The sequence below is a fragment of the Populus euphratica genome, unplaced genomic scaffold, assembly GCF_000495115.2.
Source record: "Populus euphratica unplaced genomic scaffold, PopEup_1.0 scaffold374.1, whole genome shotgun sequence".
Taxonomy (NCBI): Eukaryota; Viridiplantae; Streptophyta; class Magnoliopsida; order Malpighiales; family Salicaceae; genus Populus; species Populus euphratica.
In genome coordinates this window covers 70,295-89,946 of record NW_011500077.1, presented here as the reverse complement: position 1 = coordinate 89,946, position 19,652 = coordinate 70,295, and the positions used below count along the sequence as shown (strand labels likewise).

The 19,652-nt window shown below is 28.2% G+C and overlaps 1 protein-coding gene and 1 long non-coding RNA gene across 2 annotated transcripts; both read left to right on the top strand.

The window, feature by feature from the left end:
- Window positions 1-9,332: 9,332 nt before the first annotated feature.
- On the top strand, window positions 9,333-12,896 carry LOC105108675 (Rhodanese/Cell cycle control phosphatase superfamily protein). Its single transcript, XM_011003079.1, has 5 exons — window positions 9,333-9,760; window positions 10,216-10,467; window positions 10,591-10,689; window positions 11,643-11,918; window positions 12,369-12,896. The coding sequence occupies exons 1-5, from the start codon at window positions 9,374-9,376 to the stop codon at window positions 12,747-12,749; spliced, it is 1,395 nt and encodes a 464-aa protein (XP_011001381.1). The 5' UTR covers window positions 9,333-9,373; the 3' UTR covers window positions 12,750-12,896.
- Window positions 12,897-17,291: 4,395 nt separating this feature from the next.
- Window positions 17,292-19,625, top strand: LOC105108674 (uncharacterized). Its single transcript, XR_839099.1, has 2 exons — window positions 17,292-17,624; window positions 19,392-19,625. It is a non-coding gene; the product is annotated as an uncharacterized LOC105108674 (long non-coding RNA).
- Window positions 19,626-19,652: the final 27 nt, after the last annotated feature.

Genomic DNA, 19,652 nt, shown 5'->3' with positions numbered 1-19,652 from the left:
TATGCCCATGAACAAATGTGGACAAAATCTTATATATATATATATATATATAAAGAAAAATAGTAAGCATTCATCTTGCCTAGCCTAAAATTGATAAATCATTTCTAGAAATGGTAAATTCTTGATTGAAAAATGATAATTAAGAAGAAGAAATTTTATAGATGGGGATAAAAACTTATAGAAATGTAACTTAAAATATCAACTTAGTGACGAATCATATAAATTCTCCATTTGGGAAAAATATTTATCTAAAGGGAGTTTTTTATGAATTGGGGTGAAAGTAGTTAAATAATAATAATAATAATAATAGATTAGGATTTTAAATAAAATAATGTATAGTTTTACGCATGAAAAATATTGATCGGTAGTATAAACCCCATATATAATCATGTTATTTTGACTGAAAAAGGTGAAAGATTTGAGAAATTTATTATGATGATTATTGATAGAAGTCATTAATGAGTTATTTTGTAAATCATGATGATTTAAGTAAATAAAATAATACATAAAATTCAGATTTTAGCTTAAAATTATCTAATATCTAGTTTTACGGTAATTATATCTCTTAATACAATAATTGGATTAAGCTAAACTTTTATGAGGAATCTCCTGATATAATTTTCTATTTTAGGTAAAACTTTTAAAGTCAATCTGGATTCATGAAGGCTATACAAAATTACTAATTATTGAGAAATATTACCTAAAATAAGTGAGAAAGATATTGTGGTCAATATACTTAAAAAAAAACATGTCAACTCCATTTAAATGAAGGAGTTTACGGTAATAAAAAGAGAAAAAACCTTTTCTTTTCTTCATTCTTTCATCTTATCTTCCCCTTGAAGAAATAATATGAAAGTTTGAATATTTTCTTTATGTTGGAAGAGTGAGTTGGTGATGAAATCATGTAAGTACTTAAACATAAAGCTTAGGAAATAATCTACAGAGAGAATTTAAAGACTAGATAGAGAGAACACATTAATGGTTGAAAATTTTAGCTTTTATATCTCTATTGTCCACCATTAGATTAGGTTAAGTTTTGGGTATGATGTTTTTCTTAATGTCATTTCTAAAAGGATTTTTTATATTAGTCTTTGTTTGAGAGATATCGTTAGAAGAATTTTTTGGAAAAACACCCTTCTAGACACTCTTAATTGCCAACCATTTTATCCTCCTTCCATTATTGGATTGGTCTGGAATTTGGATATGTTGTTCTTCTAGATGTTCTCTAAATTAAAAAAGGTGAAGATAATAAACAAACACTCCGAACAAAAATTGTTCTTCCTAGACAATAGGTTTGTAATATTTAGATCAGTTCGATTAAACCTTATTTTATTGTAATTGAATTGCTGAATAAAGCTGATTTTTTAATATATGACATGTATGATGATGAACTATAACTATACCATTTGGATTTGCTTGAAAATTTGTATTATATAAGTTCTTGTTGTTTTAAACTACTACCCAGATTAGTTATATTACTGTAGCAACTTGTCAAGTCATTATAACAACTCGTAGTTGATTAATACTATTCATTTCATAAGTTAAATCTAGGAGGAAACTTCCCCAATTCTTGAAATTGAGGTTCATATGGGTTTATTTATTATTCTTGTTGGGTTATTTGAGTGCATGGAAATTATTTGAATTGGAGCAATTGTATAAAAAATTAGAAAACCCTTAATTTTCAACTTTTGGGTTCATAAAGGAAGTCGAGGAAAAGAGTATGTTTTTATAAATTGATTTAATAATCATTAAATGAGTGTTAATTAGGGTAAAAAAAGAAGAAGTTATGGAGAATTTCAAAATAAACCAAGAAAAACTCTCCCTTTAAAAACCGGTCATGATAGAGAAAATAATCAAATGATGGGAATTTGTTTAAAACTTATGAATAAATATGGCCTTATAATAAATATGAAAGGAAGATTGTGTTAAAATAAGTTTTTAGTCATGTTGAAAAAATTATATGTTCTTTACATGAGAATGAAGTGTAAGTGTGATATGTTAGGAAGAAATTAACCATAGATAATGAAGGAGACTTAAGTTGTGTCTTGAATTATTTTGATGTTTGTGTGAAATTATGTTAATTAGAGTGTTTGGTAGTTAATTCTGGACATTAAAATTCATTAGAAAAAAATTAAGTCATTTATACATTAACAAAATATAGACATTGAGATTAATTATATATATAAAACAATCATCATACATTAAGTGTTAAAATAAAGATAAGTGTGTGTGTGTCATCCTTTGTCTTTATTTTATGTCTATGTGTGTGTGTGTGTGTGTTTAAGTATTTGATAAATATTAGTTGCTGATTTGTGATGTATTAAATATGAGATTAAGATATGAAAGGGTAAAAGTCTTAAGTAAGAATTTAAATTGATAATTATGATATATGAATATTAATTAGAGATTTTGAAATGTATAAAGATTTCTATGATTAGACTTACATTAGCGATATGAGAGCTAATTATTATTGCTTGGGGAGATGTAGAAGAAGAAGTCAGAGTGGGACCTGACTTCTCCGGATCTTGTATATTAGGAGTTTAGGATAAGGGTTGTCTCCTTGCTTTCTTAACTATTTAAATTTTGGTAATGCCAAAATATAATAGATATTATATGTATTTTGTATTACTATGTATTCTGAGAAATATTATTATATGAATATTGTTTACGAGCATGGGATATATTGTTATGAAAATATTGTCTACGAGTATGAGAAATATTATTATTAAGTGAATATTATCTATGGACAGGAAAAATATTATTATTATATGAATGTTGCCTACGAGTAGGAAAAGTAGTATACGGTAGGAAAATAAATATTGTTATGCGAATATATATATATGGGGATGGAAATTTGTGTGTGTGAATTGTTATTAACCGCAACAATGAATATCTTTATATAAACCTAATTTGACTAGCCATCTTGAATAGAGCTAGTTGTGTCAATGTAATTAATGATCGAGATATTTAAATTGACTAGCTATTTTGAATGGAGTTAGTTGTGTCAATGTAATTAACGACCGAGATATTTAAATGGATTAATTATCCTTAATGAAGGTAGTAGCATTAATATAATTGATTACTAGGATATTTGATTAACTAAGCTACTCAGAGTTGAGCTACTTACACCAATATGATTGACTTATAGAGTTATTAATGGATTATTAATTAGTATTTAAAAGTGTATTTTTATGAAAGTTTTATATTATCATTTTGCACTTGAAGTATCAATAACTCCTTAACTAAAACATGTTTTATAATAACATATCTAATAATATAAGATACCTTTAATCTATGGTAAATATTCATCTTAAATGCAGGCTTATCACATAAATAAAAGGATTAATTGATGAATTTAAGTACTAAAATTGAAAGGATAAAAAAAGGGTCAAACTTAGAAAAGAGATGCAGGTGCAGTTCAAACTACAATACTCTTCAATAATTGGGTCATATCTGGAGCTGTATATCTCGAATTTAAGTCTGCTTTATATGAATGGAAAGCTAAAATATAGGCCTAAAATTTTTATAGGAGTTCAAGATTTAAAAAGACCGTTTTCAAGTCTAAATTATAGCAATAATAGAGAAGTCTGATTATATCCTGCAGTCTAAACACTATTCAGTGTTCAACCCATATCTCGAGTTCTAGAAGTCCAAATGATCTCAATTTTTTTTCTTGTAAAGATGAGATAATTCCCTAGAATTTTCATGGTAAATTTGGTTCAAATTTTGACGTTATTAATGATGTTTTGGACATATAAGAAGATAAAGATTGTCACCAAGTCAAGAGTTGGTCACCCACTCAACAATTAGTCATCAAATCAATAGTTTTCAATTTTGGCTATAAAAGAAGGCATTTGTCTCGCATTTAGACATCTTGGTTTTATCAAGATCATGCTCTTATTTTATCTCTTTGTATTTTTATAATGCTTAAGTTTTGATTATATTAATCTCTTATTTATTTATTAGTACTTAAAAGTATATTTTTATCATGGTTTTATATCATCATTTTGCACTTGAAGTATCAATAACTCCTTAACTAAAGCATGTTTTATAATAATATATCTAATAATATAAGATACCTCTAATTTGTGGTAAATGTTCAATTTAAATGCAGGCCTATCACATAAATGAAAGGATTGATTGATGACTTTAAGAACTTAAATTGCAAGGATAAAGAGATGACCAAACTTAGAAAAGAGATGTCGGTACAATCTAAACCAGAACACTGTTTGGTAATTGGGTCATATCTCGAGCTATATATGTCAGATTTAGATCCAATTTATATGGCTGGAAAGCTAAGACATAGGCCTACAGCTTTTATATGGAGCCCAAGATCTAAAAATATCATTTTCAAGTCCAAATTATAGCAACAATAAAGAAGTCCCAATATATCTTCTAGCCTGAGCACTGTTCAATATTTTGGCCATATCTGGAGTTCTAGAAGTCTAAATGAGCTGAATGTTTTACACAAGAAATCTGAGATAATTGCCTATAACTTTCATGTTTTCAACTAGCTCCAATTTTGAAGTTATTAATGACGTTTTGGGCAGACAAGAGAAGATAAGGATTGTCACCAAGTCAAGAGTTAGCCACCTACTTATTAATTAGTCATCAAATCCATAGTTCCTAATTTTGGCCTATAAAAGGAGGCATTTGTCATGTATTTAGGCATCTTGGTGTCCAGATCAAGATCATACTCTTCCTTTCATTAATATTAAGTTTATGCCTTTCATTTCCTTTCCTTTACTTAGTTAACTTTTATGTTTTTATTTTTTTTATCTATTTTTCTTTCTTTCATTATGTCTAGCTAAGTTAATTATGTCAAGGTGAAAAGGTTACACTAATAGTGTAAAAATAAGTATAATGTAAACTTAATATGGACTTTAATGTTTGATACTAACATGTTTTATATTTGTTATCTTGTTCAGTCTTTAATACTTTGCTTGTTAAATGACTAATCTTGATTTATGTTGTATAACACTTGGTACAACAAATGCTAGGCACTTTCATAACCCATACTGTATGGTATAACCGACACCTGAGCTATGAAAGGAACTTGATTTGTTGTTAACATAAGTTATAATCATGAATGCTTGACGAGATTTACAAGTATTAGCATTAATCGAATAAGATGACTAATATAATCATGTTAACAATTTATAATCTGATTGGAACCTCCTTTATGTATGGTTTCCAATTGAATAATAAGAGTTTATATTATACTTGTTTGACATACCATTAGTGGAATCTCTAACATTGACATTTGTTATTATTATTGTTTAATCCTTACATTAATATTTTATCTCAAAGTTTTCATCTTCTTCTTCTTCTTCTCCATTTCTTTCTTTCTTTACTACTACTAGTATTATTATTATTATTGCTACTATTATTATTATTGTTGTTGTTGTTGTTACTATTGTTGTTGTTCATAATTGTTGTTTATAATTTGTACAATTAACCTCCTTGTGGTTCAATCCCGGTTTTGTCGGGTTATTTATTACTTCGACACTCCTATTGTTGTTGTTGTTGTTACTATTGTTGTTGTTCATCAATCTTTTGGTTGTGTCATTTATACTTTTTATTTTATTTTCTTTATTTAGTTAACTTTTATTTTATTTATGTTCTTATTTTGTTTATTTATGTTTCTTTCTTTTATTATGTTGAGTTAAGTTTATTATGTCAAGGTGAAAAGGTTACACTAACTATGTAAGAATAAGTATAGTGTAAACTCAACATAGATTTTAATGTTTCATACTAACATGTTTTGTATTTGTTATCTTGTTTACTTTTAATACTTTGCTTGTTAAATGGTTAATCTAGATTTATTTTATATATCACTTAGTATAATAAATCTTTGGCATTTTCATAACCAAAACCGTATGGTATAACCGACATCTGTACTATAAAAAGAACTTGATTTGTTGTTAATATAAGTTATAGTCATGAATACCTAACAATACTTACAAGTATTAGTATTATTCGAATAAGATAACTAATGTAATCATGTTAACAATTTATAATCTGATTGGAACCTTCTTTGTATGTGTTTTCCAGTTGAGTAATGAAAAGAGTTTATATTATACTTATTTGAAATACCATTAATGGATCCTTTAACTTTGACAATTATTTTTATTGTTGTTGTTGTTGTGATTTATAATTTATACAATTAACCTCTCTAAGGTTTGACTCTGGTCTTGTCAAGTTATTTATTACTTCAACACTCCTGCATTTGAGAGAAGACATTAATTTTTTGGTCGTGTCAATTATTAGATGTATTCAATAGTTGACTAGTAAAATAAAATTGTATGTTTATGTTAAGGCATTAAAAATGGATTAAGGGAATAAAAATCAAGGTGTGTATGATTGGGTGGTTAGATCATGGAGTTGTTTGGAATGTTTGTGGATTATTGACTAATAAAGTGCTATTTTTTTATATAATAGAAGTCTCAATTTCAATTGTAGACTTCTTTTTTTTCCTACACCCTGGAGAACTAGCCACCACCTTAGCACTACCATGGATCACTAGCCATTCCACCATTCTCAGCTAGAATAGTGACAGTATATGCGATCCCTAAGCAAAGTGAGCTCCTTCTTCTTCTTCTCCACTTCCTCGTCTGCATACAGGAATTCACGTCCTGTAACTATTGGCTTATACTAGCAAATACAAATTGGGTTGAATCCGTTTCGGCCTAGCCCAACCCAAAAATAAAGTATAAAAAAGCCTGTTAGGCCATTAGTCAGTCCATCCTAGCTTGGTCCTGCCTAGTTAGCTAGGTCGGGCGTAGCCTAATATAATAATATTATAATAATATAGAATATTATATAATATGTTTTAAAGAAACAAAAAATATTTTAAAATTTCAAAAATTATTTAAAAAACATTTATGATTTTCTCATATATTTTTATATCAATTTTGCATAATATTAAGCTATATATTTATACTTTAAGATACAGATCTAGTATTAAAATATCTAATTTTCTTTGAAATGTTTTTTAAAAAAATTTAAAAATTGAAAAAAAATCTAAAATTTTTTAAATTAATTTATGTTTTTTAAATTAAATAAAAAATATTTTATTTTTATGCATATGGTCAAATCCTAAAAGTTTTTCAAGCATATCTTCATAAAAAACAAAAAAAAAATTACTTCTTTCTCATGTTTTAAAAATACAAAAAAAAATAGATATCATAATTAGTTTATGATTATCCGTTAGGATGTGACTAAAATATCAAAAACTTATCACCAATCATTTTGTTCATTTTATATTAGGTTTTAGATGTAAACTTTAATATTTAGGAGTGTAAAAGTACATAGTAGATACTTCTTTAGGCATTAAAAATACAAAGAAATATATACAATGCTAAAATTTAAATCTTAGATTGGTTAGTATTTAACCCGATAAGTTAGATACTTCCTCATGAAAAGATATCTACGATGAACCTTAGACAAGATCAACGAAAAGAAACTTGACCTAGAATTATAATCAAATAACAATACAATTTACCTTATATAAGGTATACTAGGAGTGATGTATCTTTTACCTACATAACCAGTCTCTTACTTAAACTCTCGTCAATTATAGGTTTTTTAATAACTATAATGTTAGGTGGATACTTCTGAAATTTATAATAATAACTTTATGATTATATTCCAAAACCTTCCTTTCTTCAACACCCTGTCAAGAGGCTAAATAACACATCATTTCAACATCGCCTTGCGACAATTTTAATGACTTATAATAGATACATGTATGGTATGACAATGCGTGATAATCATGGGATGATCAGTTTTTTCTTTCTTTTCAATAGTTATCAATATTGTTTATGCAATGTTTGGATGATAGTAATTGATAGTAAGGTTTTTAAAACCCACCTAGTTTTGGTTTGTGGGTTTTAAGTTATCAAACAGTAACATTAATTTTCTTTTTAGTCAAATATTTGTTGATGACACATCAAAAATATTATTTTTTTGGAATTTTTTAATTCTAGTGTCACTAAATCTTGCTTCAAAGTAAATAAACCCTAAACAATTATCATTGCTCGAACATTTAAGGATTGGGGTATAAAAAGTCTCATTCAGCAGAATTTACAAGTAAACCCCGATATTATAGGATAAATGAACTTGAATGGGTCGTTATATATGGATCATTGTTGCATAAACAATACATTTAGAGAGGTATTATTTAAAGGTTTGGGAATAAGTTCAACGAGCTTGATAAAATCACATTCAATTATTCATTGTCATGGCTTGATAAACTATTAATAATCACAAGTCATGATTTGGAGTAAATAAATATAAAAATGTCAATTTACTAAAAAAATTTAAGACAAAAAAAACAATTAGGACTTTAGAATGGAGAAGCATAAAACCTATATAAGATTTAACTCATTATAGTAAATTTATATAGATAGATCATCGGTAAGTTAAGCATAATAAATAATTATTAATAAAGACAAGTGACAATACAACTTATCTTAGATGAGATATTTTAGAATGATAAAATCTTTTTTTAACATAATTAGCCTCCTATCTCATATCTTTAAAGATTGATTAGAACTTTAATAATTACAATACTAGATAACTATTTCTTTATCTATTTTTACCTAATTTTCAAAACATAAAACCAAGCATTTGTTTTTATTTGGCTTGTCACGATGTTGAGGACAATAATATTGTTCGTTTAAAATTAATTAATTATAATATGAAACATATATAACATGTTAAACGCTTTGATGAATCATTTTAATTTAAAAATTATATGCTTTGGTTTATAGTCACGACATTGAGGTTTCTAAAATTGTATCAAATTTATCATTTCCTACATAAAAATCCCTAAAATCTATAGTAGCATTAGAGATTTTCTGGAAAGAGTCAACCAATCACCCTATACAACCATCCTGCTTCCCAAAATCAACTATTTTAGTTTGTCACTTTTATTTTGTAAGCTACCTTTCTCACGTTGAGTGATTTACTATAAGTGTTCTTCAAAATGAGAAAGCAGAATGTCTTCACCTAGACATGATACTCTTATTTTTTTTTAATTTTATAAATAAAACTCCCCTTAACTAAATTTATTTTTATAAATATTCTATTAGATTTTATTTAATAAACAATGCTACTAATAGAAATACATGTTATTATTATAATAAAAAAATACATTGAAGAAAAATTTAACTAAAAAATATATTTTTTCACGAAATTATAATGATTATATATTTTTTACTAATATCTATTTTAATTATTATATAATTAAATAAAAATAGATTTTGAAAAGTGTGCACACGCTGTTTTCGGCTTCCTGCTTAAAACATCCAATGGGCCACCAGAGATATAAATAAAATAAAGTACGAATGCAAAGCAGCAGCCTTATACTATGCTCAGGAGTTGTTCACCTCCATTGCTCTTGCTGAGGATGCTGTCATCATCAACTCATGCCTTAAACCCTAACCCTACATTTCTAACTCCTATGAAATCAACCACCCAAACCATTAGTTCATCGCAAAATCATAATCACCCTCTACTCTTCTCTAATAACGCTAAGGTCTCTCTTTCAAATTCACACAAATTACCTCAAAACATGACAGTCTCCAGCTGCTTCTCTGGGTCTGTTAGCACAGACCAACTTAGCATTTCGGGCGCACCCGGATCCAATAACTCGAACCCAGAATCAACTCTTGTAGTGGTTTCTTTCTACAAATTCGCTGATTTTCCTGACTATGCTGACATGAGAAAGCCCTTAAAAGAGCTTTGTGAAGAATTGGTACTTTGTTTCTATCATTATCTTCCGTTTTTTTTCTTTTTTATTTATGTAGTATCTGATCTTGATGTGTTTTTGAATTGTAATGCTGTAAATTTGGGATTTTTCTTTTTAATTGTCTTGTTATAGGCTGTGGTTGCTTCTTAGTTTACTTTCCAAGTGAATGTGGCATGAAGAATTGTAATGCTGTAATTACTGATACTTGCTTCTTTTTAGAAAAAAAATTATTTTAAAATCGAAGAATAAACGAATCTGGAATAGGACATGGTAGCCAAACCTGTAGTGTCTGGGACTAACCTTTTGTCGCTTTGAGTTTAGCAGATTTTAGATTTTTGTTTTCTAGGAGCCGTATAGTGTTTACGTGTCTGACCTTGTAATTTGCACTTCTCTTTACATTGTTCTTCTGCTGGTCAAGTTCATCCATTGTGTTCGCACCTTGCCAAGCTGATGCTTTTCAGCGTGTTTCAGGTGGGATCATTCTTGCACCAGAGGGAATTAATGGCAGTATCTGTGGGACTTGGGAATCAGTGGAGAATGTTCTTGGATTCATCCAAAGTGATGACAGGCTAAAGGGGTTAAGACAAGTGGAGTCACCTGTTAGTCCCGAGGAGGAAGCTATCCATCATGGACACACAAGTGGTTCTCCTCTTGCTGCAGGGGAAGATGCACCCTTCCGCTGGGATCATGTGAGGGTCAAGTTGAAAAAAGAGGTATTGCTTCATAAACAGGAGAATTTTCATTTTGTTGGGAGAGACTCATGATTATGGGAAATACATCTGTTGTATTGTATAACGAGGCTATTCCTATATTGTTCTTTCTTCATGAATAAGCAGATTGTTACTCTTGGAATGCCCTCAATCTCACCTAATGAAAGGGTTGGGAAGTATGTGAAGCCAAGGGACTGGAATGCATTGATTAGTGATCCAGATACAGTGAGTATAATATAATATTATTTCAGTTTTTTCTGTTGCTTGTTATAATGTTTTTTCCCCTATCATAAGCTATTCCGAGTGTCTCACATCACGTGCTTGCTTTTCCTATTATTTAAAGGAAGAGCTTGAGTTTAGATACCCAACTAAGACTTACCCTTAACCCGAAACTAGTTAGGGTTGGTTGTGTTTGTGAATTGATATATGGCTTAACTTTATTTCTGTTAATCAACCACAAATGTTCATCTCAATAATTATTTAGTCCATACACGGTGCAAGTTTTTTTTTTTTTTAATCTAAGTTCTTCTGTGTGTTAGATGATGCTATTCCAATTTTTTTAGATTTTGACATGTTTAAAAGTTGGCATTTTCTGTTTAAGTACTGTTATTAAACGGATGGATTTGATGTTTTCTGCTTTTTATTCCTTAACAAACAGATAAAAGGCTTGTCAATCTTAGCATTGCATGCTATGGTTTATTGTTCAGCAGCTGTAATTATAACTGCAACAACGCTTGTTTTTAAGCTGTTGACAGATGAAGTCAGGAGGCTTTTTTTATTTAAATTGTAATGGTGTGTTCTAACCATGTTAGAATTGATTATATTATGCTGATTTTACAGCATTCATGCAAAGCTTAAGTTTCCTACAATAAAAAATTGTTTCTGACTTTCAATACATAAAATTGAACATAATTGATTTTACAGTATTCATGCTAAGCTTAAGTTTACAACAATAAAAATTTGTTTCTAAACTTTCAATAAGTCAAATCAAATATGATTGTCAAAATTGGATCTGATAAGCTCCATAAAAATTAAGTTTAGAATTGAGTTTTGTGTTTTTCCCTTTCTTTCTTTGTTTAGAATGAGGTGTTAATATACATAAGGCATAGTTGGAGTTTAATTTAACAGTGTTTTTCCCACTTTCTACTGTCTGATCTTGTAATTGATCCCATGCATAGGTGGTAGTTGATGTGCGAAATAACTATGAAACTAGAATTGGGAAGTTCAAAGGAGCTGTTGATCCTTGTACCACAGCATTTCGTGAATTTCCATCTTGGGTGGATGATGAGCTCCAACATTCAGAAACTGATGAGGTGAACTGTTCTGGTGGAAGCACTGATAAAGAAACGAAGAGCCCAAACAAGAAAATGCCTCAGAAAGTTGCAATGTACTGCACAGGAGGAATTCGATGTGAAAAGGCTTCGAGTTTTCTCCTTTGCAAAGGTTTCAAAGAGGTGATTTTCTATTTGAAATCTTTCTTCTGCCATGCATTTTGATGAACCTACTGGTTGATTGTATGTTGTTTGATAAACATGATCTTGTACCTTGTGATCACATACTAAAGGTGATCTTTTGATAAGTATTATGGTGTGTTCAGGTTTTAATTTTTAATGAATCCTCAAATCATGCACTGTAATAGCAGAGGCTAATTTCCTTTCCTTTTCTAGATTCAGAGTTCAGACTTAATTATATATCTAGTACTATTTTTTGTTTTCTGTTGAGATATATGTTAGTTGTGTTCTTCACAAAATGCATTATCACTGCCAAACAGCATTAAGTGCCTGCCTTTATTTGACCTCAGTTTGTTTGTTGTGATGTTTTTGCATTTTGTTTGTATTTGAACAGTGTTAGCGTTTCTGGTTGGGTATTGATATTTTGATCCTTCAATTATAATTGTTTGCCAGGTTTATCATTTGGAGGGTGGGATTCTGAAATACCTTGAGGAAATTCCAAAGTCAGAGAGCTTGTGGGAGGGTGAGTGCTTTGTTTTCGACAAACGGGTCTCAGTGGAGCATGGTTTGGAACAGGGAACTTTCAAGCTTTGCTATGGATGTAAGCAACCAGTTAGTGATGCTGACATGGAAGCACCGGAGTGGGAATATGGAGTTTCTTGTCCCTATTGTCATTCATCAAAATCTGAAGAAGAGAAGGAGAGGGCAAGAGCTCGGCAAAGGCAGTTTGAAACTTGGGGCGTTATTGGGGGTCCTGATAAGGGTCGCCGACCCACCTTTAAACCAGATAGTAACAACAGTGATGCTAAACAGCAGCTTTCAAGTACATTTTAGCTAGTGTGGAAGACGAGATATAACATGGATGGTTTCGATGGAACTTGCTTCCAATGGTTTCTATATTTTCTCCTCTTGCTGTGGATTGTCTCTCTTCCCCTTCAAAAGCACGTTGTTTGTCCATTTCACCATGAATAAATGGCTTTGCAAAAGCACGTTGTTTGTCCATTTCACCATCTATGAAGAAACTTGGTGTGGGGATTTTAGAGTGACCATTTTGTCTTGCTGAAAGCATACCAAGGATGAGTTGAGGTAAAAGAAGGCGAGAAAAAAGAAGATGAGTTGAGGTAAAAGAAGGCGAGAAAAAAAAAAAGGGAAATTGGTCCGATCTCTTGGGAATGGAGAAAGATGGTCCTCTGTTTGTTTTTATATTTTAAAAATATTTTTTAAAAAAATTTATTTATTTATTTGCTTGAAGAATATTTTTAAAAAAATTAATTTTTTTTTTGCTTAAAGTAAATATTTTTTTTAATATTTTTAAATTATTCTTATGTGTTTATTAAAATTAATTTTTTAAAAATAAAAAAATATTTCTAAATGAAAAATACTAACGACTTGTTTTTTTAAATAAAAAAAATATTTTAAAATATTTTCAAATGAAAAATACTAACCACAGTGACTTGAGGTGGGATTATTTAATTAATTACTATAGCTAATATTAGGCAAGGAAAAATAATTAAATTCATTGCAAGAAAGTACACAATTACATTAAACCCAAATGGCTTTGGATTTAAGAATTACGATTACTAGGTCAAAGTCCTTCCCAATCAAATGTCTTTGATTATTATTTCTAGCTATATAAAAGAAGAGATTGATATAAAGCCTACGATTTAAAATTGATAATGTGTCTCCTTCCTCATTCATTTACAAGGACTTAGATTCATGTTTAGTCCCAATCTGAAAAGCATAGAGAGCTTTCTTTATTTTCTATTTTATTTTATCAAAGAGTACATAAATAAATACCCAATTACATTGAGACAAAATTGTAATTAGATTGTTTAAATATTTCAGCATGTGATTTTTAGCTTTTATTTGTAATAAAATCTTGAAAACAATTTGATGAAATTAATTACTTTTTATTTTTATTTTTTTTCTCCATCATTTGTCCTAAAAATTGACCAGTTAATTCGCTAGTGTTAACAAGAAGGGAGGAAGAGGCATTACTCTACCCCTATACTTGTGACACTATTCATTAGAATAGTATTCCCATGAATTTTTCCTAAGTAAAAAAATAAAAATATTGAACTTGGATTTGAAGACAATATAATCTTTTTATTATGATTCAATTCAACGTAGTTTTCAAGCTCTTTAAGGGTAGTTCGAGAACATCTATATGTGTTTTCAAAAATTTTATTTTTTTTGTTTTTTTTGTAAAAAATTAAATTTTTTATATGTTTTAAATCATTTTAATATGTCGATCTTAAAAATATTTTTTTAAATAAAAAATATTATTTTAATGTATTTTAGCATAAAAATTACTTTAAAAAATAACCATAACCACATTTCCAAACATATTTTAATTTAAAATAAAAAATAGTTAAAACACTTAAAAACACCAAAAATATAAAAAAAGGACTTAAGCCTTGGGTGTTTTTTTGTTAACAAATTAATAAGGCTATCTTTCTAGAGGTTTTATGATTTTTTATCATGATTTTTTTGTAAATATCTAAGTTAACTGAAGGGTATTTTTTAATTTTAATAAATATTTAATGTTAACAAAACCTTGTTGACTAATGTCACGTAGAATCTAGTAAATGTTGGCTCTATGCTTTTTGGATGGTGTGTGGGAGGTCATTTAATTACTAAATATCATTTTCTATTACAAACACAACTCTATTTTGCTGTTGATATTTTTTTTCTTTTCTCCACCTAAAAATTTGTGCTAACCCTTTTAAAATTTTAGGCTAGCCCCTTTAATTTTTTTTTTATATATTTGATCTCAATCATTTTGATTATTATTTCTTTTATCCTGAATAATCCATAAAATTATATTTTTTTAATTTCACTCACTTCTATTTTTTTATTTTTTAAATTTGATTATCAATTTTTTTGATTGCTATCTGTTTTGTTTGAGATTATTTTTAATTTTTTCTTACAATTTCATCCTCATTAGGTTTTTTTTCCTATTAATTTTTTTCTTGTTATTTTTTACTTTGAAAAGTTTTTTAAATTGATATTTGTTTCATAATTCCATCCTTTAATATTAAATTGATTGAGAACTATGCTTTTTAATTGAACTCGATTCCAAGATTTCATAGATTGTGAGTTTTAGAAATTCGACTAAGTTTATGAAGTTCATGCTTGTTTTGTTTGGTTTTTTTATTTTTCTTTGTTTAAGTTTTTTTATTTTTATTTTTTTCCCTTCAACATTTATCAATTAGATATTGAGTTCCATTCTTTTTATTTATTTTCTTTTTGTAGAATCTTTTGTTGGTATAGAAAATGACCTCAATTATCTTGGGTCGTTTTATTTTACGTTTTTTGTTAGGTTTTTCTTTAGCTAATTCTTTAAATTTATATTTTGTTTTTTAATTTTAATCTTTCAATATTTCAAATAATGTTTTTAAAATTTAATTTTTTCTTTAATTTTTTAAATCTTTTGAATTTAGTCCATATTTTTTATTGCCATTTGTTTTGCTCAGGACAAATTTTTGAATTCATATTTTTATATATGTAATTTTATCCTTTTTAAGTTTTTTCTTCTAGTCAAAGTTTGTTCATGTTATTTTTATTATTTTTTTTGATAAATTTTTAATTTTTTTTAATTTTATTATTTAATATTATATTGATTGAGAATTAAATTTTTTAACTTAATCTAAGTTTATGATTTAATGGACTTTGAGTTTTAGAGATTAATCCAACTTTGAAACATTATTCGGGTTTGCTTAATGTTTTTTTATTAATTTAAAATAAAAAATAGTTAAAACACATAAAAACACCAGGAATATAAAAAAAAAAAAAGACTTAAGCCTGGTGTGTTTTTTTGTTAACAAATTAATAAGGCTATCTTTCTAGAGGTTTTATGATTTTTTATCATGATTTTTTTGTTAATATCTAAGTTAACTGAAGGGTATTTTTGAATTTTAATAAATATTTAATGTTAACAAAACATTGTTGACTAATGTCAAGTAGATTCTAGTAAATATTGGCTCTATGCTTTTTGGACGGTGTGTGGGAGGTCATTTAATTACTAAATATCATTTTCTATTACAAACACAACTCTAGTTTGCTGTTGATATTTTTTTTCTTCTCTCCACCTAAAAATTTGTGCCAATCCTTTTAAAATTTTAGGCTAGCCCCTTTAATTTTTTTTTTATATATATTTGGTCCCTATCATTTTGATTATTATTTTTTTTATCCTGAATAATCCATAAAATTATTGTTTTTTAATTTCACCAACTTCTATTTTTTTATTTTTTAAATTTGATTATCAATTCTTTTGATTGCTATCTGTTTTGTTTGGGATTATTTTTAATTTTTTCTTATAATTTCATCCTCATTAGGTTTTTTTTCCTATTAATTTTTTTTCTTGTTATTTTTTACTTTGAAAAGTTTTTTAAATTGATATTTGTTTTATAATTCCATCTTTTAATATTAAATTGATTGAGAACTACGCTTCTTAATTAAACTCGATTCCAAGATTTTATGGATTGTGAGTTTTAAAAATTCGACTAAGTTTATGAAGTTCATGCTTGTTTTGTTTGGTTTTTTTATTTTTCTTTGTTTAAGTTTTTTTATTTTTATTTTTTTCCCTTCAACATTTATCAATTAGATATTGAGTTCCATTCTTTTTATTTATTTTCTTTTTGTAGAATCTTTTGTTGGTATAGAAAATGACCTCAATTATCTTGGGTCGTTTTATTTTACGTTTTTTGTTAGGTTTTTCTTTAGCTAATTCTTTAAATTTATATTTTGTTTTTTAATTTTAATCTTTCAATATTTCAAATAATGTTTTTAAAATTTATTTTTTTCTTTAATTTTTTAAATCTTTTGAATTTAGTCCATATCTTTTTATTGCCATTTGTTTTGTTCAGGACAAATTTTTGAATTTATATTTTTATATATATAATTTTATCCTTCTTAAGTTTTTTCTTCTAGTCAAATTTTATTCATGTTTTTATTATTATTTTTTTTGATAAATTTTTTTAATTTTTTTTTTAATTTTATCATTTAATATTATATTGATTGAGAATTAATTTAACTGAGTCTAAATTTATGATTTAATGGATTTTGAGTTTTAGAGATTAATCCAACTTTAAAACATTATTCGGGTTTGCTTAATGGTTTTTTTTTAAGTCATATTTTTTAAGTTTTATTATTTAATATTAAATATGTTTACTTGTTTTTTATTTAAATTAATATATATTTTTTATTTCATTGTTCAATACTTGTATTATTAATATTAGACTTTTTTTTAACTTATTAAGGTACCACTGTTTAATAAATGTTTTTGTTAACAATAAAAAAACGTTCTGGCCATGGTGGAGCTCGAGCCCATAAATCTAAGTATAGAACGAAACTAAATTTAAGAGAAAGCGCACAAGTCACAAGCAACTCCAGGACTAATAGGACTAGAATGATATGGACCATAATGAAACTAAGTGTAAATATGAGGACCAAATTGGGATCAATTTCCAAATACATAGCAATCCAACGGTGTGAATATAAAGCGTGGCCACAGCGAAGAGCGCTGACAGTGAGCGAATTGACAAACAATTCCTTGTTTCCAAAACTTAATTGATTGAAGAATTAATGGCAGGAGAAAACGCCATGTTCAAGTTCTTGAGTCCCAGACTCCGCCTCCAATCCACCGATATCCAAACTGCCGCCTTTTGGGGCGTCGCCGCCGGCACCACCGCTCTATGGCTTGTCCAGGTATAGATCTATCTCAACTTCGATACGATCTCTCTCTTTTCTTTCATAAATCAACAAGGTCTGATTTTTATTTTTTATTTGTTTATATTTTTGGTGGAGAAATAACAAATAAGTAATTGTATTTAAGACGGATCTTTTTTATGGATTTGTAATTTGCTTTTCTTTTCAAGTGGAAGATTAGAGAAATAATAATATAAACTGGGTGTTTGGAATTATATATTATTTGTAGATAGAAGATTGATTAGAATTATGATGGAGTAGTAGAGCCATGTTTTTCTTTTTGTTCATTCTGGTTGCGTTTGATTAGTTAGCGTTTGGTTATTGTCTATCTGTACTTCTCTTTTGAAAGGAAAGAGATCCATTCCAACACCTTTGGAGACAATTTACTTTATGTCTTTGGAACAGTTTTGGACTGAATTTGAATCTCCGTGCTTTCAAAACATGAAGTTTTTTGGAACTGTTTTGGAGTGAATTTCGGAAGCACTCTGACCCCATTGTCTGTCTCTTTACCATATGTTATGTTGTGTTCTGACATGGCATCAGATTGGTATTAGCTGCTGTTCCCAGTGTGTGTGTATCCATTTGATCAACATATTAAATTTCAAGTATACATTACTGCCCTTAACATCACTTAATTGATCCTGTGCTCAAAACTTTTGTATGAATCTAAGGTTTTGATGTGGAGATGAGAGATATCAGGTTTAGACTATTAAAAACTTCGACTATACATTACTGCCCTTAACATCACTCTGGAATTGATCAAAACTTTGAACATAGAAAAGTATAGTGAATGGGATTGTCCTTATTCATTGGCTTGGCATTTATGGGCAACTCCATATTGTTAGACTAATGGGGCTTTTTGGTTCAATGTCAATATGCATAATGATTATAAACTCATCATCTTCTTGTTTTCCTTCTTGAATAATCCACATCACTTCATTTTCTATTGTGACCAAAGGTATCATCATTTGTTTTTGGTTGAAAAGATCCGTGTCAAGAATTATGATTTATGCATTGAAAATTACTTAATATCTTATTCATTTGCAACAAAATATTTTAAGTGTAGCGGTGAAATTTTTTTTATATCTTATTCATTTGCAACAAAATATTTTCAGTGTAGCGGTAAAAAAAATATTCTTTTTTAAGATACTATTTCACCTATGAAGTTACAGATATCTAACATATTTACACATAATAAATTTTTTCAAAGTGGTGGTGAAAGCTTGTAAAAAGTTTTCCATGTTCCAATTCAACCTGATCCATTTTTTCTTAGCTGAACTTGAGCCTGTGATAGAAGTTACATACTCTATAAAATTGGTCTTATTCAAATAGAGAACACACAAAAGCTTTAGTGTATTCTTTTCAGGCACTAGAATGACATCCTTTCTTAATCTATGCATTTAATAATTTTTCTGTAACTTGTCATTACATGTGATTAGCTATACCATAATAGTTGTTTTTAATCTGATTGTCTGCTTGCCCGTATAAAATAGAAATGCTCTTGTTTCACTTTTTTTTGATGATTATGGATGGAAATGTGCTTTAACTGCTGATTTAAACCTGAGAAATTGTTTATCAAACATTATTGTTGATTATGTGTAGGCTAAGTTAAATATCTCAGCAGGTGGCACTTCAATTTCATAAGCAAATGCGCTTCTCTACTCCAACAAAAAGAAAATGTTTTTGCAAACTATGTTTTGTCCATAGTGTCTCTTTTCCTCAGTTTATGAACATGAAACCTTAAAGTTTTAATTGTTTCTTTTCCAGCCATTTGATTGGATTAAAAAGACCTTTTTCGAGAAAGCAAACACTGAAGAGAAGTGAAGAAGAATCAACTTTGTGGTAACAGCTTTCTGATTTCTTCTTTCAGGTTGCTGAGAAAAACCATGAACAAAGTTGATATGAATAATGTTGTTTAATTTTGCACTTTATTGATGAGTCCTTGTTGGCATTATTCATGACAATGATTTGAGAATTAAAAGCTTTTGTTTCTTGTTATATGTACTTTGGCTCCACCCCCCCTCCCCC